General features: G+C 37.2%; 1 protein-coding gene across 2 annotated transcripts in view; it reads right to left on the bottom strand.

The window, feature by feature from the left end:
- Positions 1-22,565, bottom strand: part of FIGN (fidgetin, microtubule severing factor) — a 130,145-nt gene extending 107,580 nt beyond the window's left edge. The window contains exons 1-2 of one of the 2 annotated variants that reach the window (XM_004004652.6): positions 22,395-22,565; positions 21,452-21,621 (exon numbers count right to left, since the gene is read on the bottom strand). In XM_004004652.6, coding sequence (XP_004004701.1) covers positions 21,452-21,476 — 25 coding nt within the window. In that variant the 5' untranslated portion in view covers positions 21,477-21,621; positions 22,395-22,565. The remainder of the gene's footprint in view (positions 1-21,451; positions 21,622-22,394) is intronic. The other variant, XM_042243802.2, reaches the window with a different exon arrangement.
- Positions 22,566-24,729: the final 2,164 nt, after the last annotated feature.

Below are 24,729 nucleotides of genomic sequence, written 5' to 3'. Positions count from 1 at the left end.
AATCCCTTAATAATCATTAAAAGCAAATTCACATTATCATTCTCTATGCTGCTTTCTAAAGGAAACATTCATGAAATAATTTCTATTTTCTGTCTTATAACAAACTCCTTATAAACTATACCATATCATGGATAATATTTTAGCAGAAGCTTTCTGGAAGAGATAAACTGATATAAGGCAGCTTAAGTAATATTATTATAAGATATATTTTATTTAGATAAAGTCTTTTTTAAGCAATATCTAAGAAGTCGCTGTCCTTGAATTAAGTAATATATAAAACTATCATACTGATTTTGCAAACCTATGCTCTTCTCACCTCTCCCCCACATGATCTGAATTTTATTTTAAAGGATTAACAAGTAACACATATGATCGGCAATGATATCCTTGTTCTTTTAAACCTTAGTGAATCAAGTTCGCCAAAGGTGAAATAGTGGAATTATCACTACAAGTGGCTGTGTCATCAGAGCCTTCAGAAAGGTGCTGTATAGAAATGCCTAAATAAATAGCAGCAGAAAGGATTTTACAGATGAGATATATACACACAGATCTCTCTCTTACATACACACACACACACACACACACACACACACACACACACACACAGAGCCTGCCTCTGGTTATTAAAAATATAAAACAGATTCACTACTGTATATAAACCAAAAGGTATTTGTAATGCCTCCTCTCATTAATTTTAACTTCAATGCTAGTTTGAATGCTATACCATTTTCTGCCCCCCTTGCCAAGATATGTGAAAGATTATCTCAAAAACCAGTTGGTTAAAGCCCCTCTCTATGCTACAGTGAGCCGGAGAATTTCCAGCATCTGATGAAGACCAATGGACCACCTGATACTTTTTCAGCAGGGTGATAAAATTAAAGGATTCCTTTGACTTGCTTGAAGGATTACTTCCCTTACTTAATTGTTTAAAGTGCAAGGTATTAACACAAAGGGGGTGGGGTGGGGGAGCAGAAAATGAAGAAGGTGACTGTAGAGCCCGAGCTAATTGCAAGCTGATGAGATTGTGCCATGCAAGAGCTCTCCCTCCGTTACATACCATCACCAGCTCTGGTCTTTTCCACCCTGCTGCTGCCGCAAACAAGCTGATTTGCTAACAACGTGGTCAGCTCGGGCATCCGCACAGCAGCTCACGGGGTCCACAGACGGCTGCTCTCCATGCAGAGAATCCCGCGCTCCATTTTCCAATCTGATTACACGGCTCCTTGTTCCAGCAGCCTTAAACCTTCATGGCAGTTTACCAACATTTTCATCACTTTTTTCTTTTACAAAGCGAAAGAACTGATAAGCTCTCAGGTACCCAGGATCTCATAGTCAATGGCTGGCCAGCAGCCAGAATTCCCTCACCACACAACTGTTTCGGGCCACACTGCATAAAGCAGATGGGATTTACCAGACAGCACAGAACTATTCGAATTTTGCCACGTGTACAAGGCAGCAGCATGCTTCTGTCCTTACCGACATCGACTGTTGTATCTAATCACCTCTTGGAAATACTGAGGCCTATTAAGTGCCCTGCCTGCCCCAGCCCCCACAAAAAGAAAGAGGCATCGCCAAACAAACCAATGAGCATATGCCCATGAATTCACTACTCCGGTAAGTGACGTGCTCAGGGACTCTGCCCGGCAAATGCAAAGCATTAAGAACTGTTTTTAAAAGTCTCAGTCTGATTACCTGGACCAATTTCTTTGATGATGGTGGAAATAATCCTCATGATTTTTCATTAAAATCTAAAATTTTGTGAACTACACAAAATACCTGATTAACATCTGAAAACTTTGGCAACCTCCTAGAACTTTAAAAAAGACACACCAAAAGATGCAGAAATGAAGCACAAATCTATCAACTGAAGCCACCTTGTGAGAATTCCTTTTATTCCCATGAATTCCCAGGAACTCACATCATGCAGTCAGCAGGAGCCTCAATGTAACACATTCACATTCAGAAGTTTGAAACAATGACTGCTATGACATTTCAAGTGGAACGCCTATGTGTAGGTTCTTCCTATGTAGTATTTTTTAAAATTCATTTTTACCTATAGCCCTTGAGCCTAAAATGTAAAATAAGTATGGGCCTAAAATATGAACTTTACTGTCTGCTTCCGTTCAACTACAAAACAATAAACAAAAAACAACAGAGGTTTCTTCAGCCATGGTCAATAACTTTCTAACAAAGATGAGGAAAAGAAAAATGGCTTTTAATGGCTGTAGCTCTTCCTGGTTCGTTTTTGCATAATATTGATCTATAGTAAAGGGTTTGGGAGGGAAATGGAGGGGACGAAGAGTCTGTACACTCAAGGGAAAAATGTACAACTCAGCTCTCACAATGCCTCAGCACTCCAACTCACCAGTGCGCTGACCCTCTGTATCTCAGAGTATCTCGGAGTCATTAGCCAGACTCCCAGCCCTGTATCCGGGAGCAGGGATTTGAACTCATGAACCGAAGTGGGGAGATTTGGGATTTTGAGCATGCCAGACAGAAGGGTCATTCCTCTTCACTGATGAGGAGGACACTTGTCCCCTGGGGAGGGGAAAACTGGATGAGTGACTGTGGCAAGATTCACATCGTGCTGCTGACTCAGGAATGGACTCTGACAGCCACCCTGCTTCAGTCTAGCCACTCGGAGTGGAAGCGATGTTAGGGCAGTGGTGTTGACAGTTTCATGCAGAAATTAGGGGAGAATGAAAGAGAGAGGAAAGAGGAAGGAAAGAGCAAATGCAACAGCAATTCCTTTTGGAGACATATGCATACGGCAAATAAACATTTTTCCTTAGTGCAAAGTTGATATTACCTATCAGATAAAAGACGTGTTTGTGGATGGACAGATTTAGAACACCCACAACATTTCTGAATGGATTTTAAAAAAGGCTGTGCATTTTAAAAAACAACTGGTCAACTAGGCTGGGTACATGTGCACATCCACAATACTGCAAAACTCTATAAACTCACATAAAGTATACACACCCACCCATATATGTATTTGCATGTGGGTGGTATTCTGCATAAATGACTGTCAACTTAAAATGCCATTCTCTAATTTATATGCAAATTCTACCTCTGGTAAAATAAAAACATATTTTAAGCAGCTTATAGTGCCAACACATTATTCCCATGAATGATTCCTAGTAAACTATTTATGCCAACTGTGGGGGGTTTTTTTTTATGATTTATTGGATGGTAAACGAAACCACTTAAACTATAGTTGTCTGTATGAATCAGTAATTTTCATGTTTCTAATTAAAATGTAAACAGCGTAATGAAGACATCAAGTTTTTAGGCAAATGTCTCTTCCAGTGCCACTTGGGGTATGGTAATTACTGGAGCAGATCTATGGATGCTTCTGAATCCCGTACAAGTCCAGATTAAAAGCATTACTGCTAAACCTGACTTTTTACACAAGGGAATTGTGTATTCTAACCCATTCCCAGTTTGCTTACAGATGCACATTGGCACTACCTTTAAAACCTGATCATTAAAAAAAAATCAAAATGGAAAATAACAAATGAAGTAATTTATATTTAAAATGTTAATTATAAAACATTTACTGGCAGTCAAAATACTGGAACTGATATACTGTGATTTGATCCCTTGCCATTAGTTTCTTGGGGGAAAAAAAGAAAGAAAAGAAAACCAGCAACCAAACAGTGTCCACCTTAATTTCTAAAGTCCAGATCTAGGTTGAGGGGTGAAGTGATAAGCTGATTCTAGATTCAAAGATAACATTAATTTGCAAGATTTATTTTATTTAAATGAACGGTTTAAATGAAGTAAGTTCACAATACACAAAATAGCAATATTTAAAAATAATATATAATCCATGGAGTAAAATGTGTCATTTCCCCCTCATATTCAAGAATGTAAAAGTGCCTTTGATATGAAACTGTAATCTGTTTTCATTTTTATTTCAGCATCTATTTCTCTCAAATTCACCAAAATTTATCCTAAAGCAAATGACCTCTTACACATGCTGAAGAAATACATCACCTCTTCTGCCTACAATTGTTAATTGAACTTCTCTCGGAAGCCTATTTTTCCAAGTTAACCAGCATGCTCACTTTACATATTTACTACCTAGCACTTGAACAGTTTTTTTAAAAACAAAAAATAATAATTCTGTACCACCCCTCCCTTGATACACCCCTTAGAACTGTTTCAGCCACACTTGCAGCTGAGTACTGATAGCTGAAATCTGCAGTGATATGAAAAGGCTAAAATGTAGGATGAAAGGAGGATTCCTTCCTTCCCCCATCCCACCCCCACCTCTGACTCAAAGTCTACAGACTGACTGATATGGTCAATTTTCATATTATTTTTACATAAATGCTAGACAAGCATGTTGCTAAGGTTGACTGTGGAATTGAAAATGGGTAAGAAATGTTGAGGGTGTTGGAGGGGTTGACGTGAGGCAGAGAAATTGAGTGATTTTTGCACTTTTTTTTTTTATTACTAAAGTAATGCAGACAGACAAATGTATATCCACCATCCTGTGGTCAGAGGGAATGTTTAATCTAAAGGCATTTTCTACCACTTTTCCATCTGAAAACATACCGGTCTTTTTTTCTGATTTGGGCATAGAGACATAGTATTTTGGGCTGGGGAGAAGGTGGGATGTAGAGACAGAAAGGATCTGAACGAGGCATATTCTGGTGGTGGTGTTTTGTTGTTGTTGTTGTTTTTTAACACTCTGGGGGTTTTCCAAGGGAAAGAAAGCTGATTAAACAAGGCCAAGTGTTTTGTCGGCTTAAGGGTGATATCATAGTTGTGTTCAATATCAGAAGTGTTGCAAGTACAGGCATCATTTCTATTCGCTTTGTGCCAGAAAGGTAAACACTGGATTGCACTGTGGATTAAAACAATAAGAAATCCCTTTCCTCTCAGGCTCTCAAGGCCGTGTTAATCGGGTGTAATTTTTAATGAACACTAGCTGCTTGGTACTCATTCAAGACATTTCATTAGAAGGTTATTCATTTAAAAATCAACGTTTCAACCATATCAAGCTGTAACCTTTCTTGAAATGTAAATGAATGGTTTAAATGAGAAGATTAATAAAGAAGGGATGTTCCAATTCCAAGCATGGCATGCTATGTATTTTTAAATTTGTCTATGCCAGATGCTGTCAGTCAGAACAAAAAACTGTCCAAGCAGACAATCTGTGCGTCTGAATGTTGATCATGTTGGAAAGTACAGGGGGGAGGGGGGGGGAGTGTGTCAAGGATTCATGGTCCTTCATCTTTGCAGTAGAGCAAACACGTCTCTCAGTATAGCGACAGACAGCTGCTTCCACTTTCTAATGTGCCCTAACTTAGATCACTGAAAGAATTGTCAGCACTCAGAGAAACACACAAAGATAACACAGCCAGCTGCCATGGAGGGGAAAACAGCACAGCTCAGAAGAAATGGGATTTGTTCCATTTGCATGATGCGGCCTCCCCTGGGCCCCTTTCTTTCAAATCCAAAGCACAAAAGACAACACTTAACATATTTGCTTAAAGATGACAACCTCATGTTGATTTCATTTGGATGTAACAGTGTCAGGATTACAGATATAAGAATATATTATATCTGTAACAGAGACTGACAAATGTACCCATCAGTGGAGCTGTCTGATTCATCTGCTTATACAGCCATTTTACCATCCCAAGGGTGCCATCTAAGTAGTAACTTTAGAAGACTGAAGGTCTAATTTTATTACACCACATTTCAACCTACTAAACAATATTATTTCTAAAATAGATCATTTTTATTGGAAGTCTCCCTGATGAAAAATCCAGTAGACACCAGAGAATTTATGAACTGTATGGGTCCTTTGAACTCAATATACTGCCCATTTTAAACAACTTTTCTTGCTGTATGGCAAAACCCCAGTATCGAGTAAGTGAAAGTTAGAGAGAATATGTATGTTTTGAATGTCTAAGTACATTGATAAACACATTTTATAGATGGAGAAAGGGAGAGAGAAAGAGACTGATTGATTATATGGACACCTATAAAATCAAGTATTACCTGGTCCATTTGAATCAATTCTGTGTAACCACTTACTTCTGTCTATTCCGTTATGCGTCCTCCCTCAATATGGCATGCATACTTCAACAGAAACTATATGAATAATCATTGCCTGTCAATATCTTTTGGACATATACTCAATCTGACTCCCAGTATTCTTTAGGCAGAGGATAAGACCAGAGAATGATTTAAAGCCCAACTGGCTAGCCTCTAGTCATTATAATATGTATAGCTGAGGAAAAACACATGATTCTGATCTGAAGTCTACATACTTTTATAAATCTTTATTCTCTATGGCTTTATGGATTCTGACTTTTTTAAGCAAATAAAAAGTATAGGATGATGTGACTGAACTGATTTACCTGTATCTACACTGCTCGATTCACTTGATTGGAATTATGAGGGCAAGAATGGAGACATGAGGTACAGGTAGAGAGGAAACCACCATTCTCTTCACACAGTGCAGTACACACACACACACACACACACACACACACACACACACATATATAAATGCCTGGGCCACATTCAACCCCACAGCCCACCCAACTGACTTCCCATAATAAAGGCTGGCTCCCTATACTCCTGCTTTGTCCAAAGGAACGCTCTACTTCATGTTGCTATTTACTGGCAACAGTATAATTCACTCATTTGGTCTTGTTTTATAAAATAGAGTTAACTGCTCTATGTGAAGTTTCTGCACAGCAGATGGTCACCAATCATTATTTTCCATTTGTTTAGTTTCTAGTAAGAACAAGAGAAACTGTGGAGTAGTAATGCAAAGAAAACTAGCAGCCTGCATGATAACTCAACCAGTGCCAGAAGACACACTAAAAAAAAAAAATACTTTTATCACGCAGTAGATCAAGGCTGAATGTAATTCTGAGGGATGGGGAGACATTATTCCCCCCACTTCCATCTGTAAAGGAAAATGCCATTTAATAATTTATTTCTTAGTATAAAATCCTCCAAGAATTAGCCTATTTTTTTTAGTGATCAAAGTTTCTAGCAGCAACTTATTATAACCATTAATGTTTGTCATCACCCATGCTGAAATCACTTTCTGTACCTCTAAGTGGCCCAGTTGTCCAACAGAAAATGGAAAGTAGGAGCCATTTGTGGACAAGTGCACATGCACAGAAAATTAAGCTGTAAATATCTGGGCCGAGTTATTACTGGAATCTGGAAACATCTGGGGCTACAGAACAAGCCAAGCCCCATTTCCACAATGTCCAGGTAATTGCTTAAATGATTTATACCTTACTGTTTCTATTAAAAATGTCTTTAAAGAGAAACATTTGTAGGCTCGGTTCTGCAATAAAAACTGGTATCTGATTTCACTTGTACAAAATCTTGTGAAAGACGCTACATTTCTTCAAGGACATGTGCATGATGAAACTGAACCCTGGACAAAGAGGGGAGTGCTAAAAGAAGGTGTGGTCAGTCATTCCAAGAAAACAATCTTATCAGGCAAGCAAATTGCAAACGGCTTATTTGTGATCAGTGTTTATTTTAATGCAAAGAATCTATTTTAAAAATTCGTTTCATGAATTCTGACAAATATATCCAAGTCAACTTAGGGTGAACTGTATACTTTAATATCCAATTTCAATTTTAACTAATTCAGTTTTAATTAATTCCTCATAAATCTTGTTCACTGAAAATCATGCCAGAATCGATCACCTAAGGGACAAGTAAGTACCACCTCTCAGATAGACCTGGGCCACTTAGTTAAGAATTTGGAGAGATTTAAATTGGCTCACTTAGATAGCATCTGTATGGCGCTACTAACTGGCCCGTTCAGAATGAAAGAGCTATCAATGCTGTCAACTCTTTCATAGGTTTCTCTTCTGAATACTCATACATATACAGGCACAGAGCTGTATTCACCTGAAATAATTTTATTTCTGATTTTAAGCCAAGAGGACAATTATAGCTTCACATTCTTCAAGAATCGCCATGTTTAGATCTAACAAAAAATTCAATGATTAACAGCTGGCAGTTATGCTTATGAGGGCAAGAAAAAAAAAAAAAGGATAGCAACAAAAGAAACTATTGACCGTGACTTTTACCCATGGCTCATATTTAGTGACCATAAACATACATTACTACCCTCTCTGGGGAATCACCCTTTTTTTCCCTATGAGAAGACTAAAGGAAACATGGCTGACATTTTAGATGTGAAGAATCTGCATGGGTATTTCTTATTTAGTTTAAAATCCCCCAACTTCCTGATTTTAATCAGGCAGAATTTTAAGCCTATGTCTTTTAAATCGTCCCTTGATTTAGTTTGGTTGTTGGCAAGCCACCATCATAAAGGTTTTATAATTCATAGTTGTTACTCTTAACCTTATGGATTTCAATTTATAGTTAAGCAATTTTAACTTGCTTGAAGATTACTGGTTTCCAGAAAAGCTAATTTAACTAAAGGAACTAAAAAGATTATTGTAGTCAAACTGCTAAAACACTCTTGCTACTTTTCACCTACTGTTTCACAATCTTTATTATTCTACTTCTAATGTACTATACTTTTTTACTGTTCAAGCTCTTTGTTGAAGGTGCAGTTGTTTTCATGCAATTGACTAAACAACATTTGTCCCCCGTGGCTGACTTAGCAGTGTATCTTTGTAATAACTCAAGTTCAACACTCAGCACTGGAGATATTTTCTCTTACATGGAGTGTATGAGATCAACCTAGATTTCAATATTAAGTTGTAAGATAGCATCTAGAACTTTTCAGATTTGAAGAGTCCAAATTAGAAGAAAACCAGTGAGCTTTCACTAAAGGTTATAGGTTTCCTTAGTAAAACTGTGTTTTTAGAAGAATGACAATAGAGCCTTTGTTTTTTCTGAGTTCTTTCATGAAGCAATGTGAACAAGTACTTTTCTCTGGTACATCTATCTTTAGGTTCAAATACACAAATATAAAAGAGAGACTTTGTAAAATACTGTTGATTAAACACATTACAATTTCAACATTAACTCAAATTGGATTTCCCTTAGAAAATTTTATAATGCTATATGTTGTAACATTAGTGACAGGTTTAAGAAATAAACTGACCCTTCCACAAATACACAAACCACTAGAAGACAGGGTCACTAGGGTAACCCCAGCTAAACTGTTTACTGCCCAGTATTTGGTACAAAATAAATGACTAGCATCAGGCACTAAATATGAAACAAAAATATGTCAATTAAAGTGTTAATCAAAGGCATTTACAAACTACAGCATCAATGAAAGTTATCATATTAACTGTAAATGAGCTAGTTTGCATCTCACATCTTAGCGCCCTAAATACCATCAGGTTCCCAAGGAAATCTGTTTTGAGTACTGCCAGGCACATATCTGCACAATGCCTATTTATCTGAGAAAGGACAAAATAGAAAGAAAGGCCTTAGGAGGTGCTGATTTCCCATGTTCAACCAAAGGCTGAATAACCAAGTGCCAATCAACCCTATGTTGGCAAGAAGTTGATCTGGAAGTCCCCATGCCTAATATTTTATGATTTGATACCCTCAAATTTTTCTGACTACAAACACAAAATCAGAAATATTTCAATATGTAAAGCATAGTGATTTGAAGTCAAGTGCTATGGCCTATAATTGAAATTGGTTGCAGATTTTTATTACATATCATTATAATGTTCTGTTTCTATAAAATAGCTTTAACACTCTCATATCCAGAAATATGAAAACAGAACAAATGACTATAAGCTCTTTTTTGGGTATATAATTATAAAACTGTTTTTTGGAATTATAAGATTATAAAGTCTTTCTTTAGTGATTAAAGAATATAGAAGTTTCAGTTTTAATGAAATACACAATTTTAATAGATCTGTTTTTAAGTACTTTAAAAAGCCATCTTCCAATTTTTTCAAGTAAGATTAATAAAAGATGACCCAAGTGACAGTTTTTATTGATTCACTTCACCAAACATTTATTGAACATCTATTATAGGTCCTGCACTGCACACACATGGTGAGGAGATTAAAAAATGAATTAGATGTGTTCTGCTCTCAAGGAGTTTACAATTTCATAATCAAGAAATACAAATGCACAGCAATCTACAGAGGAAGAAACATGGTGAATCACTGAAAGGAGATTTTTTTTTTTTTAAGTGCTTAGAGCATATAAAGCAGATGTCAAATGGATCCTGATTAGGGTGGCTCAAGAAGTTTTCATAGGTGATGCAACATCTGAGCTAGATGTCAAAGTCCTGGTAGGTTTTCAACTGGTGGAGAAGAACATCCCAGGGAGTAAAAAGAAGATAAACAAAGATTAGTTAGGGATAAATAGAGAAAAGATGGAGTTGCTTCCAGTTTGATAAACATTCAACTTTCATACTGATCTATAATTTTGACATATTTCTTAAGAGATTTGAAGCCCCTCAGTTCATTGGTGCTTAAGTTAATCTTCTTGTTAGTCTATTTATATATCTTACAGGAAAAAAGCACTGGCTAACTAACACTCATCAACATAGAATTGCTGACACATTTGCTTGTAACCAATTAGTAAGCATATTTAATGAATGGTTTCCATCCCTCCTAAAAGGCTTAACAAAGTGATAAATGGTCCTTGAACGTCCTTCATTATTTCCAAGGCAATATCTAGAGTTTCTTAAACAGAAACAAAAAATCTTTTCATTCTGCTGCTGGTGGGCCACCAATCAAGATTCAAGTGACTCAAACTTACTAGTTGATGACCAAGCATCGTGGATTAAATGGAACTAGAAAAAAAATCTTGAGTCATTGGATCAACTCTCCTTTTATTTAATCAGTAATTGAGACTCAGAGAGGTTGAAGGACTTACCCAAGGTACAATAGGCTGTAGGTATCTGCTGATGTCATCATTTTCACTTTTCAGAGGTACTCTTACAATATTCTTATGATTCTTCATAGACTGTTGTTGAACTTTAGTCAGAGAGTGAACTACCTCTAGTATGAATCAGTACATTCATTCTAAGTAGATCTATTTTTATGACTTCAAACTGGGAAAAATGAAATTTTTAAAGTTAAAACTTAAAACAAGAAGTTTAAGAGCTCATGCAGTATATAAATATTTGGTTCAGAGAAGTGATTCTCAATCCTAACTTTACACTAGAATCACTGGGGTAGAAAAAGAAATTGGTCATCCCTCTGACTTCCCATTTAACTGGTCTGAGACGGGGCTTTGGCAAGTTTTGTTTGTTTTGTTTTTGGTCATTAAGGTACAGCTGGTATTTACAGGGTAGATATAAAACTTAAACTTTGCTCACATCAATTTAAATCATAGCTATCTACTTTAATGATTTGAACTCCTATAATGAAAATAAAATGCATTATTTCCCAAAAGGAGACAAAAAAAGATATATTCCAGTCCTCAGTAGATTTTCTTCTATAACTTCATTTGAGGTATAACCTAATTGAGTATGTGAAGGAGAAAAAGGAACCTAAGAGTCATATGAATGAATCATCTTTAAAGGCACATGTACTTTTTACACTTTTTTTCAAATTTAAAGAAAGAAAAGGGGGGACAATTCTTTTAATTTGGGTTATTATAAATCATGTATATTCAAGATTTGGTACAGAACCTGCCATTTTAAAAAAGGAGAATATAATTTGTTTAGATTATATTACTGTGTGCTAATTAATGTGCTAATTCCTAATAAATAATGCTTTCTCAGATAATTATATCAGATTTTTTTTTCATCGCCAACATCACTGAAAACAGTCGTTATCCTTAGCTTCCTTAACAATTTCCCTAATTTTTTTGCCTTTAGCTATTTCCTCATTTCTACAAGTGGTCTTTTACTCTTTGTCCACATTAAAAAATGCTTCCACACTTTACTCCTAGTACACTGCCCAATACTTCTTAATTATTTCAAGCTACCTCCTCATGATCTAAATATCATATTCCAGTGGCTGAAGTAAAATTTGATTTTCCAGATGATTGGGTAATGAACAGCCCTACAGAGAAATACTTTTTAAAAAAAGAGAGACAGAGAGAGAAAAGGCCTCAGCCTTTCAAAACACAGGTATGGGTAAGAATGAATTCCAAGAGCAGGAGGATGGATGAGATAGTAAGGTTTCTGTTGAGTTTGCAAATAGCAAAACAGAAAATCCATTCCCCCACTGGCCCCAAGAACAAGGACACCTGCAAAACTGGCTATTAGAATTTATAGAAAAATATTTTTAAAATATGAATTTAGGTACACATGTGCATTACAACTGTATATCATCAATACCTCCTAAATTGTCATTAGTAGTAATGGCATTTTGATACTGTAGATTTCAAGGAAATAGAATTATATTAAGGTAAAACGGGGGATTTTTGCTCATCATTATAAACAAACCTATACCACAGGTTGTACTATTCTCATTGGGTATTTTTAAAAGTAAACAATACAGAATAGTTTTCTGTAAGGTCTTTTCACTTTGATGCTACAACAACATAAAGCAAGACACAAATCAAAAACAAAGAAGCAATAATGCATTGTATGTATTCATTATTAAAAGAACATAGCATAACAAAGAACTTCCAATATTAGATTCTTTTCCTAATAATTTTATTTCTTAAATATTATTGATAGACATTTCACCCATAGTAGGATAAAAAACAAAAACAAAAAATGAACAAAAGCATGAAACAAAGTAAAAACAAACAAAAATCCATAAATCCCAAAAAGGGTTTGCATATAGGTAGATTTTTTTTCTTTCTTTCTAGAAAGACTCTACTCAGTCTAAATATCTATTTCTGAATACATTTAGTCCTACTATCTTACAATCCATAAGTAAATTAGTTGATTAGTATTCTTAGAATTACATAAAACATATCTTTCTAATTAGGGAATACATCATATACTTAGTACATTTAAAATCTTCCCATAGAAAGAACAAGCACTGTTCATGCGGGCATACAAAATTCCTTCTTCTAGTTTGTCAGACAAGGATTCAGGCCATGTGGGATCCCAGTGCCTACCTGTGGATCATATTAGTGTTCCCCTCAAAAATGTTGCCAAATTGTCTGAATAATTCAAGTGAAAATCTCTCTGTAAAGAACTTTATACCAATACTATAGGAGCAGGATACCACAGCAAAGGGGTGTGGGGGATTAGATCCACATCTTTTATAAGTTGGGCCTAAAATTGACTCCAGATTTGTGACTCATGAACGGAAAGTCAGTTTTAATACAGATGTGCTCTAAAAAGTAAAAATGGCTATTATTCTTAACAAGTTACATATTGAGTATTATTCTTTAAAAATGACTCATAAAATATCTTTTTAAGTACTTAAAGTCATGATTATGTTCTACTCTTTTACCTCTGCTTGAATGTAATTTTTCATTTTCCAGGAAAGGATACATTTTCCAACTAACCCCGTTAACCTAATTACTCATAAAGAAATACCAAAAGCGTTTCCCTGACATCAGTACCTTCACAAAGAAATGGATCTGCACGCATGCACAAGAGCATCTTCCATTTAGATAATCAAAACTGTAATTTTTACTGAAAACATTCTTTTAGATTCATGTAATTTCTTGTAGCAAAATTTATCACCAGCACTCGAAGTGTGCAAATAGGAAGGCTGTCCTATCCATATACTTATTTCTTCATATATTTAAATTCAAAAGTATTACCTGTTAAGCTTTAAAGACTAATAGGACTGTTTATTTAATGGCATTTCTCTGATCTTAAATAGGTATTGTAATGAAAATGCCTTCAATATTAAAAAACCTTTATCCTACTCAGAATAATTATCTTGTAAAATTAAAATCAGTGAATCATACCTAATTAAGATTTATAATTTAGCATCATTCAGGTATATGATCTAAGAGAAAGAGTTTATAATCTTAACTTCAATTTGAAATGGAAAGGAAGAAGCGACTAGAAAGGAAATAAACAGCTATTTTTGTCATAAGAATGCACTAATATTGTCACATATTTACCCAGATTCCTAGTTTAATCTATTTTAAAGCTAAACATTTAATATGAAAACACAATATACTAAAGGATAGGACTAACGTGGGAAAAGAAGGTTCCCAAATTCAATTACACCACAGATTTTGTAGATAGGTTATTCAACACAAAATATATGCATTCTGACTCCCTACCTATTTTAAAAATTCCAGTTTACAATGCCTCTAATGCAAAAGATTCCTAAACTGTGGGATGACTTTATAATTAAATGGGACACTGTTGTAAGAGCTATCTCCAAGCCTCTTTCCATTAAAGTACATGTCAACTGAGAGAGCATGCCTTGTTATTACACAGGGCAAAGATTTTTCCTTCTAGAAGGTCTCACATATAGTATTTCTCTCCACCAAGTCTAACAAGGCATTCAAAATAAGTTCAGTTTTTTTCTTTCTTCAGAAATACCCTTAAAGCCCTCCTCCCCACCCCACCACCAGTCTTGGATTACATAAAAGAATAGTTACTTTTCTGAGCTCTTTGATATTTTTCTGCCTGGCAGAGGCATCTGATGTGGGAAATATCTTTTGAAAATAAATGGTGCAACTTCAAGTGCACTCAGATCCATTACTTGCTGGACATTCCATCGTATCTGAAAAAGCCGGTTGCCTTCAAAATTTAGTTTTAGGGATCTCGATATGAGGCTTGATCTCATTAAGAAGTATCTTTGGAAGCAACAATATAAACGTTTAATCTACCCATCAATTTAAGACTGTTGAAACCAATGGGGAAAGGAGTCAAAGATGGTAACTACATTTTTCAGGGCAAAGGGGACTGCTCTGGTTTAAGTTCAGAAATGAAGTTTACAATTTCAATATAACATCCTGCAAAGTTAATATCACTGCATGAAAGAGTTACTTTCCATCCTTAACACAGCTTTAACACACGTCACCACATGTTTATACAGCTACAATACCACTTCCTAATGTCAAAACATCAATATTGCTGCTACTATAACAAGGTAATTATTTTTTATGTTTGCCCCTTTTCTCTTACTTAATAAGCTGTGCTTTTATTTCTCAATGGTCAGAATTTTCTATATATTTAGATAATTTAGAATCTACATTAAAAATACTTATTTCACTTGTGCTTGAAACTTGGGTGGGGTCGCAGTGGTACAAAGCAACAGAGAAACCCACAGGCTCTTATTTCAAATCTTACTGAAATCCTCCCACCCTAAACATTCCGTGCCTGGGGAATACATGTTTTAGTGTGTACCTGTCTACAGACAATTACAAAACAGGATTGCTTTTAAGAATATCTGCACAAAAATTCCAGCGATATATGGGAACCCATCAGGCAAAAGACAACATAAGATAAGGGCAAATATTTCAGTCACTATTCCACGTATAGAAAGAGCAGAAGATACCTAGTGGTCCATTTTCCCATCAAGGCTCTTAACAACCACTAGCATTTAGGCAGGGGCATGTGGAATCACTGTGGACTGGTCAGTCACCAAGAAGGAAACCCAGTGACTTCCACAAAGTTTGTGGGTAATGAAGGCAGGGCCTGCTTCATTGACCTGTGACCTGGGTAGGCCCAGAGGTTCCCCACACAGAAGGGCTCTGCGCTTGGTTTAATGTTCTGCTGTTGCTCTCTTGAATTCTTAATAAATTTTGAACAAGGTGCCCCCCATTTCAATTTTGTACCAAGCCAAGAAATCATGTAGTCAGGTGAAGGTGACAATATATGTTGACGGTAAGGATAATAAATCAGAAGAATTGCAAAAAGTTTACAGCAACACCTAGAAACCCCCGACTTCACATTATACTGCTTTAAAATTATTATTTTGAATGTTACTGTTTCCATGAATAACATTTCCTAAATCCAAAGCATGAAAGGAGAGGTCACTCATTCAGTTTACTGTCCTAACTATATGGCATTTAATCAATTGTCAGTTGCTTAAAAAGCATAAAATTGACATGAGGTTAATATTAGATGGGGGGGGGGCACAAATGTTAGATTTTTGGTAGATAAAGTAAAATTCAGTTTCTGCTTTCCTGCCAGCAATATATTCGCAAGTTGAATATATAAACTGCCAGCAGAAATATAAGTTCATAAGCAAGGAACTGAGTAAAAGATATTCTCAACAATAAGATATTGGGGAAAAGAAAACATTTTATAAGTATTTTACATGATGTATTCTATGATAAGAAAATACATTCTATAAGTTATGCACCACTAGTAACTCACATGAAAATAAGAACAAGATCCTAACAGGAAACAAACTTTCCAATCTTACCTAAAAAAATACTTCCTAAGAAAGATTTCCTAACATAAAAGTTACAAATACTTAAGCCAGGTTGCAGGGTAAAAAAAGTTTATCCTTGCGTCTTCATCTAATAAATCATGCATTTCTACTTTGAAGATGTATCAGTTTCAAAAATGATTGGAAGCAGTAATGCTGTAAATGCTTTGTGAAAGTCACAGTAGCTCAAATACAAGCAAACTCATCCATTTATACATATATTCCACACAGATATATCTGCATTAAAATTCTCCTTTGAATTCACTGCTTCTAATGTACTCTGAAACCATAGCCCACCATATGCAATGTGAAGCATAGTGTCAATATTCGAATAACAAGACAACAAGTAGATCTGCGGCATAAAGTACATAAATATTACTAACAGAAAGAGCCATATGATAGCTCACGCTAGAATGGCTTCTGCTCACCTATTTTGGCTGCCGCCTCAGTCTCTTAACTAAGACTGTCGTCACCAGGTACGGCGCTCGTATGTGTGCGGAGCTGAGGCAGAGCTCCTGAGTGGGCATCTGTGTTGCTGCCCTGAAGAAACTTTGCATACCCACCTGCTTTTGATTTGCTTCAGACTTATCAGTACAATTTATTTTTACCGTATTCTTACCTACCTTTTATTCCCACTATCTGCATTTCTTGCAGTAAGTACCCTTCAAGTACAACTGCTATTTAAATGATAACATCAAAAATATCAAAAGGTTCAGTAATCAGCAATCATGTCAAAGCACCTAGGCTTGAAATTTATACCATAATTTAAATGAGAAACTTGATAAAAATTCAAGTTTAGGGGAAAAAATTGAAGAGAATGACAAAACCCAACCATGAAAAGCACTTTCTAAACAGGCATTTATTGACAGTCTTTCTAAAAGTCTTTCATGTTTAGTAAGTTTTTTAAAAAAATTAGCTATAATCTGGTGTATGTGTGAGAGAGAAAGAGTTAATTTAAAGGTGGAATAATTTTTGGACTTGAAGTCTTCCAAGTAGCACCCCAAAATAATTTATAAGTTTAACTGATTTTAATAAAACAATAACTTTTATGTATCTCCAAAGGAGCAATTATATTAAGTTTTTTCACTGAAAGAAAACAATTACATTGTTTTCTGCGCCATTTGTTTATTCTAGTTTATCAGTGGCCAAAGATAAAAAAGCAGGTATGCTGATCAATCACATCTTATCAATCAGTACTATAGGTCAGTATTTCACACAAACGTCTGCAGAACAATTTCTCCCCATCAAAAACTTACAAATCAATTTAAATTCCTGGTAATTAAAACGACTAGTTCTACAAAAATAAATATACTCTACAAAAGAAGTATGTAAAATTGTACTCAAGAATATCACAGGCAAAACAGCATACATTTTTAGCAAACTGAGGTTCTAGGAACAAATTAGAAAGTACAAAAGATAAAAGCCTGCAATTGTTTCAAATACACCTAGCAATTCTGCTGATTTTGGACCATTAAAACTGATTACTTAATTAGGCAATCATTCAAGACATCCAAACACTCACAGACAAAAACAGCATAGCCGTCTTTCACCTTGAGATGAAAATTCTGAAAAATGTTGCAGACAGTTAAACTTTCAGAATCTGTCCCCATGCATAAACTAAGCAAAACATTAAATCCTAAAATGTGACATTGCAAGACTCAGGCAAAAAATAATGTACTTATAATTATATTACTGATCTATTTTTCAGGTGGCTAATATTTTAAACTATCTTAGAAACATCAAGTTATAATACAGACTGTCTCTAGATTCCTGGAAGTACTGTCCCCTTGCTCCCCCCGGTCATACTCTTGTACTAACTAAAAGTAATTAACAAAAATTTTGCTCTCTTGTATGCCTATCAGAAGTACCTGTCTTCAAAGTTCCTGCCTAACATGAATAAACACAACAAAAAAGATGTTCTATGTATGGGGAAAAAAGCACTGGGAAACTCAGTCACAGTAGTCTTTAACAGAACTGCGGAAAAAAACCTCTATGTTTTCACTCAGAAGGTAGCAAAGACATTTTTAAAAATTTCACTGATTCAGTGCAGTCAGGAAAAAGAAAAATATTCTGTTTTCAAAAGACGGTTCCTGAAATAATTCTCAAGAGCCCCTATAAACTGTCTTTTTAGGAGAAGAAAAAAGCAAGTCAACTCACACGTAGATTCCAAACAGAAGTCTTACCCTCTTCCAGGAAAACAAAAATGAGATTTTTATTACCCTGCTATGATTCTTTCATTTCAGACATGATTAATTAGCAAGTATTACACTTCCCCAAACTCCTACCACAGTCTAGTTGTTGATAGACCCATATGAAATAGCAAATAGCCACCAGCAGTAAAAGATAAGTATCCAAAAGTCTATTCCAAAGAAGGAACACTTTCATCATTACCTCCAAATATGAAACAGGCTGCTTTTAACAGCTTTCACTAAAAAAAAAAAAATTTTTTTTGAAAGTTGGTCATTTTTTCAATAATACCATTTAAAATTCAAATAATGCATGTAACATATTCAGTATTCAAAGATACATGGCATATTTAATCTGTTATCTACCTATATTTTTAACTTAAGCTGAAATTATGAGACTTGTGAGTTCCTGCAATTTAAATTGCCAATGATCCACATGCACATTTAATAAACAATAAAGATGATACGAGCAAGCATGTTTTAGGAAATGATTTTAATAGAAAAAAATGGTTTCTTTCTCCACTAAAAGCTACTATGGCACACATGAAATGAAGATGGGAAACAGAAACAAGGACTAAAAGAGGAGATGAAGGGAAGAGAGCCACTCTAAAACCTGAATGCATGAAAACTCTAATTCTCTACATATTGTTCCACAACACTTTCAAAATAATTTTCCCTTTAAAACAATCACTTTCAAAATGTCCATATGAACCAAGAAGCCAGCCAAAACTGACTGTACTACAAATATGTACAATGGTCAGTTTAAAAAGGCTGGAGTTTCTTCTTCCACCTTTGCAACTGTTACATCCAAAAGACTTCACACATAGTACAATACTAATAAATAGATTTTGTTGGTTCCAGGAAACATTTTTTTAAATCTATCCTGGTCAAAATATCCTTGCTTTTCTTCTGTTGTATTAAATTTAGGATCAAAAACATCAAAGCAGCTTCCACCTCGGACCTAACTTTTAGAGGATCAATGTGACAAGGCAGTCCCTGATAGATGTTTCTCTTGATAAACGACTTGTTCAAAAGAGACATTGTAGCTTTCATTTCCTGACCACAACACACTTTTAATTTGCAACAGCAGAGCTGCCACAGAGTGTGAGCACTTGCCCACTTTCCAGCCTGTTAGGTTTGTAGCTCTGGCTCCTTTAGGCCACACGTTTGAGACAAACAAAATCTAAAAATAATCAAAGTAATAGAATTACAAAATAGGAACCACTGATGCCCCTCTATACATATGCACAAGTGTCTACTTTATAGATTACATATAAACTTTTCCTCTGCAGAATTCTAGTATATGATAACAAGCTTCCTGAATGAACATCACTTGCACAACATGCATTTAAACACACAGGGAAATAAATGATGTGACTATTATTTAATAGTAAGCCGAGACGGGGCGGGGGGGGGGGCAATTTATATATTTAAATCTGCTGTTAAATGTCATGAATTATATGACTGCCTACCCCAATGTGTTTTTTACATATTACTATAATAATTATTATTACTACTACCCAGAAATCACATTTAAGTATCAATACGGTGAACAGTCAAACCATCCAATTTCTGCTCTCAGCACATTGTCCGAGCTCCGATTTAAAATTTATAAATGTAATATCCTCCTCATCACAGGCAGCAGCCCAATCTGCTCTGAATATATATTACAGCTTTAACATCACAGAGGGAAATCGCCCATCTGGCAATCCCATTCGCTCCAACAGCTCCGGGGGAAAAAAGCTGTGCTCTTTCCTCCTTAAAACATTTCTCAGGGCAAATTATGTGCATCTAAAATAAACAGTCTTCTTATTGATCGCTTCAAAGTCAACAAGTTCCAAATGCAAAATTCAATCAAATCCTTCCTATCATGTAAGAGCGGTGTGTGTTTAGCTCAACAGTCACCAGAGTCCAACCAGAAGTGCCTGTCGCACATCGGCTCTTGTAGTCCCTTTCCTTGTATTCACATTTGTGTTATGAGAGAGCAGTAACCACGGCCACATTACAGACCCCTGGCAGCTTTGCCCCACTGCTTTTTCTTTATTTCATACTCTCTCTTTCCTTCTTTCTCTCTTTTCAGGGTGAATGCATGGTGGTGGGGGTATATGTAACAAAAACAAAAAACAGAAAAATATTTTAAAGTGGACATATCCTTTGGTTATGCAAATTACTTTTAACATCTTTTTGTTGTTTCCTTCTAGTCTTAATTGAATATCACAAAGTATACACACAGTCACAAGAGCTATTGAAAACCCCCTCTCACTCCATTTACCTGACTTTTTTTTTTTTGGTAAAGAAAGAGAGATTTCAAACAAAGTCAATTTCAGTGCCTGCTTATTTAATTCTGTCACAGGTTAAAAGTAAAAAGCGCTGACAGGCAGACAAGTGAATGGCAAGGAAAAAAATAAAAAATAAAACCCTACCACTGTTCTTTAAAAGGCAGTAAGGACTTTAAGCAATCAAAATACATTTTTTTATTTTCATGTAAAAGATATCCCTTCACTCACTTACTCCCCCCGCAAAAAAACCCACTCAGAAGAACTGATTACAAAGTGCAATCATGGAGAGAGCAGAGTCAAATTGCATTAATAGATTGAGAAAAAAATTTTCATCCACTTCTGTGTGTGTACATATATATACATTTTTTTTTTCATTAGCAAGGAGTCTTTTCCCCATACTCCCGCCCTCTCCCCTCTCCACCCAACCCCCTCCCCCAAAAAACCCCATACTGAGTTTAACTAATTTACATACCATTTGACTTCAGCGGTTACATAGTGCATTACTAGTAACATGCAACTTTGGGATTACAGCTAAAACTGATAAAGGTGGACTCCAGTAATTTATTAATCAAAAACTGAAACATACAAACAAGTGATAGCAAAAGCAAACAAGCATTTTAACAAATTAAAATATACATATATATAAAGGAATTATATATCATGAACAGCTGCTTTCCAAGCAGACGAGCAGAGTCTCCAATGGTTTTATCATACTATTTAATTTGTCTTTCCTATTTAGATGCAAAGGAAGTAAATTCCAAAACTGACATACCATAAACACTGGTGCTACTGATCATTTCTTGCTGGCAGCACAAAAAGCTGAATTGGATTTCTCACAAGCAGGAATTCCAAAGGTTGCTTTTCATTAAAGTCACTTTTCCTCTCAGCTATCAAATGTCACTGCCTTGAAACGTGGGCCCTTTCGTCAGGTATTCATTTAACCTACATGCATATAATTAAGGGGGAAAGCAACATCAACAAAAAGGGGATCTCAGATCACAGGAGAAGAAAGAAAGGAAAAAAAGCACATGACCAGGAATGCAAGTCCATGTCAATTTCACTCACTCCCATTGAAACTAACAAGAGCTCCGGGGAGGACGGTAATAGGATCAGTGGATTGTATATACCATTAAATTATACATCTTTCTCTCCCGTTCCTTGCCAACAATACGCCCACCACGCTGTACCCCATCCAAGATGATGTGCTTACATTTTTCTGCAACCGATCTTCTGACATTTTCACGTTCCTCCAGTCACGAGATTGTAATTTAACCTTAACTTTTTGTGTGTGCAAGATTCTTATTTACACTTCTTATTTACTTAGAAGTTAGTTCCCGAAGAAAGTCTAGCCCCACCCTATGGCTCCGCTTTCTTATTTTTTATTTTTGAAGTAAAAAAGAGAGTAATAAGTAAGCCCAATACATCGGAAAACGAAATTCTTGCAATCGCGAACTCTTAATCCCACACTATTGTTACAATGATTAAGCAGCAAAAATATGCATTCTAATGTTTCAGGGCTACTTTGTACAGAGAAATTAGACAGCAGGTTGGCGTACAGAATAGAAACGAGTGCAAATTATATTTAATGTTTAAGGCACAACTCGAAGATCTCTTTTCATTACGGTCCTGAATGTATTTATATTCTTTAAAAATTAAACAAACAACCACAAAAACAAATTTAAACAGATGGTAGAAAACTACGAAGCTCCTCTTACCTGAACTCGCGGAGCGAAAACCCGATAGCTTAGCGTAGCATCGATCCGATGTGTTTGCTGATGAATGGAAGCTAGGGTTAAGTGAAGGTGCCTATGATTTGAAATCATTCCAAGTTTTTGAAGGGAAGACGGACTGCAGCCTCTGCCATGTTGGAATTTCAAACCCAAAACAGCTGCTTGGAAGGAGCCAGCATGCCAGAGGCTGGGCGCAGGCGCAGAGCGCCGCCGAGCCAAATTCAAATCACTTTCACACCAAGAGCCAAAGATCAGTTTTCAAAGGAGAGAGGGAGAAAAGAGACGGCGGCTGCCGCGAGGGAGAGAAGACGGGAGGCAGTGGCGAGAGGCGGGCAGTGGCGAGAGACGGGCAGCGGGAGGACCGGGAGGGAGAGGGAGAGGCGCGCGGAGCCCGCGGAGCTGGAGGGGGAGAAAGGGAGGCGGGAGGCGAGCGGAGAGCGAGCGAGAGGCGCGCCAGAGATTCATGGGCAGGGAGGGCTCAATGGCCGCGCCGCGCTGGCCGGCCGGCCGCTCGGGTCATGTTACACGGCCGGGGCCGCGGCGGCCGCCCAGCCTCGCCGACGCGCTCGCGCCGCCCGGAGGGGGCCCGGAGGTCATGATTACGCGCGCGGGGACCCGGAGCTCTGCCTGCCCGCACTCTCGGGCGGCCCAGCCCGGGGAGAGGGGAGCGGTACCTCCGGAGGGAAGGGGGTGGGGGTGCCTTTCTTTCCCACGCGTGCCCAGCCGGCCCTCGCGCTCCCAGCCCTCCTTCCCGGGCTCTGGGGCCCGCCGCCCCTCCCCGCGCGCACTCCCGCCCGCCCCGGGCCCTCTCGACAGCTGCCTCGCCGCTTCCCACCTTCCCCACCCCCATGACTCCGCGCACAGGACGGGACCCGGACCCCCGAGAGCCGGGACCTCACCCTCACTCTCCCTGGGGCTCCCGGCACCAGCCAGAGAATGACTTTATCTGCAAAAAAGAGGAAGCAACTTCGGGGGGAAAAGCCGAATTCACCCAGTTCCCCTCCCCCGCCGCCCTGTGAATAAATAAGATCCGAAGTGGCTAGGTGTGCGGTCCACTCTGCCGTGCTCCGGCTCCCCTCCCTATCTCCCCCAGGCGACTCGGGCCGGGGAACGCAGCGCCCGGGGGCCCCTGGTGCGGGCGGCTGGTGCGCAGGCATAGACGTTAGCCTGCCAGGCTTTCCCAGCCCCCTTCTAGGAGCAATCTGGGGACCCAGGAGTGGGAAGAGAGTAGGGGCTTTGTGGTGCTGGGAGCTGAAGGAGAATAAAATGTGCAGTTGAATGTGTTGGCTGCATCCCAGGGAGCGATGCAGTGCTGATTGTCTGTTGCTGAGATAGCCTTTTGTTCGGAACATAAGGTTTAAGAAACACACACACGTTTTCTGGGGTCTCTTGTTAGATGTAAATGTGCTGCATCCAGACGCTTACTATGCAGGGTAAGCTCAGTTGGTTTACTAATCACCCCGCCCCACCCCCAAACAACCAGGATCATTTGAATGGGAACCTCATTCAGACTTCTAGGCTGCGAGTATTGCCTTCAACCTATTTCATTCTAGACTAGCCAACCATCCAACTGAGATAATAAAGCAAACAATAACATTTGATCATGATGTCTACGAGATAATGTGCCCGGCAAAGTTCTTTAGAAATTGTAATGAGAAAGAGAGTGAGTGGGGTAATAATTTCTCTTCGTTTTCATTAAATATGACTTTAATAGATAAATGGTAACTTTATACTTTGGCCTGGTGGACACCCGGCCCTCTATATTTCAACTAAGCTAAGAACGAAAGAGGCGAATTAAATATTCGACCGGGTGCCCATCAAGCTGAAAACGTTACCTTTGAAGGTTGGAACCGAAAATATACTTTTTAAGACTGACCCTCCTGATAACAAACGGTATTCACATTTCCTCCAGTTCTCTGTTATAGATTTAATAGACTAAATTGCAACTCTCCAGATGATGAAATGCAGCTTTTAAAATATACCACATATATAGTCCGAAATTAATTTCATTCTCCTTCTGTGATTTTCTTACCTTTAAACAGATAGCTATTGAATAAATACATTTAACTAACACAATGAGAAAAAAAAAACATATTTTAGTTAAATCTAGCCAGATGACAGAATTTAAAAGACAAAAAAAAAAAAAACCCTGATTCAAAATCTTACTAAGTATTTCCAGGGAATAAAATGTCTATTTGGAATAGATTTGACCTTTTTGTGCATTAAAAAAAAAAAAAGCAGCCTTCAAGATAAAACAGAAGAACTTTATTCTGATTAACAGAGAACACTGAAGCCCCTTTAGTTATATTTACAAGATAGC

This window comes from Ovis aries, chromosome 2 (genome assembly GCF_016772045.2).
Source record: "Ovis aries strain OAR_USU_Benz2616 breed Rambouillet chromosome 2, ARS-UI_Ramb_v3.0, whole genome shotgun sequence".
Classification (NCBI taxonomy): Eukaryota; Metazoa; Chordata; class Mammalia; order Artiodactyla; family Bovidae; genus Ovis; species Ovis aries.
Note: the sequence above shows the minus strand (reverse complement) of the source record. Positions and strands in the feature narration are given on the sequence as shown.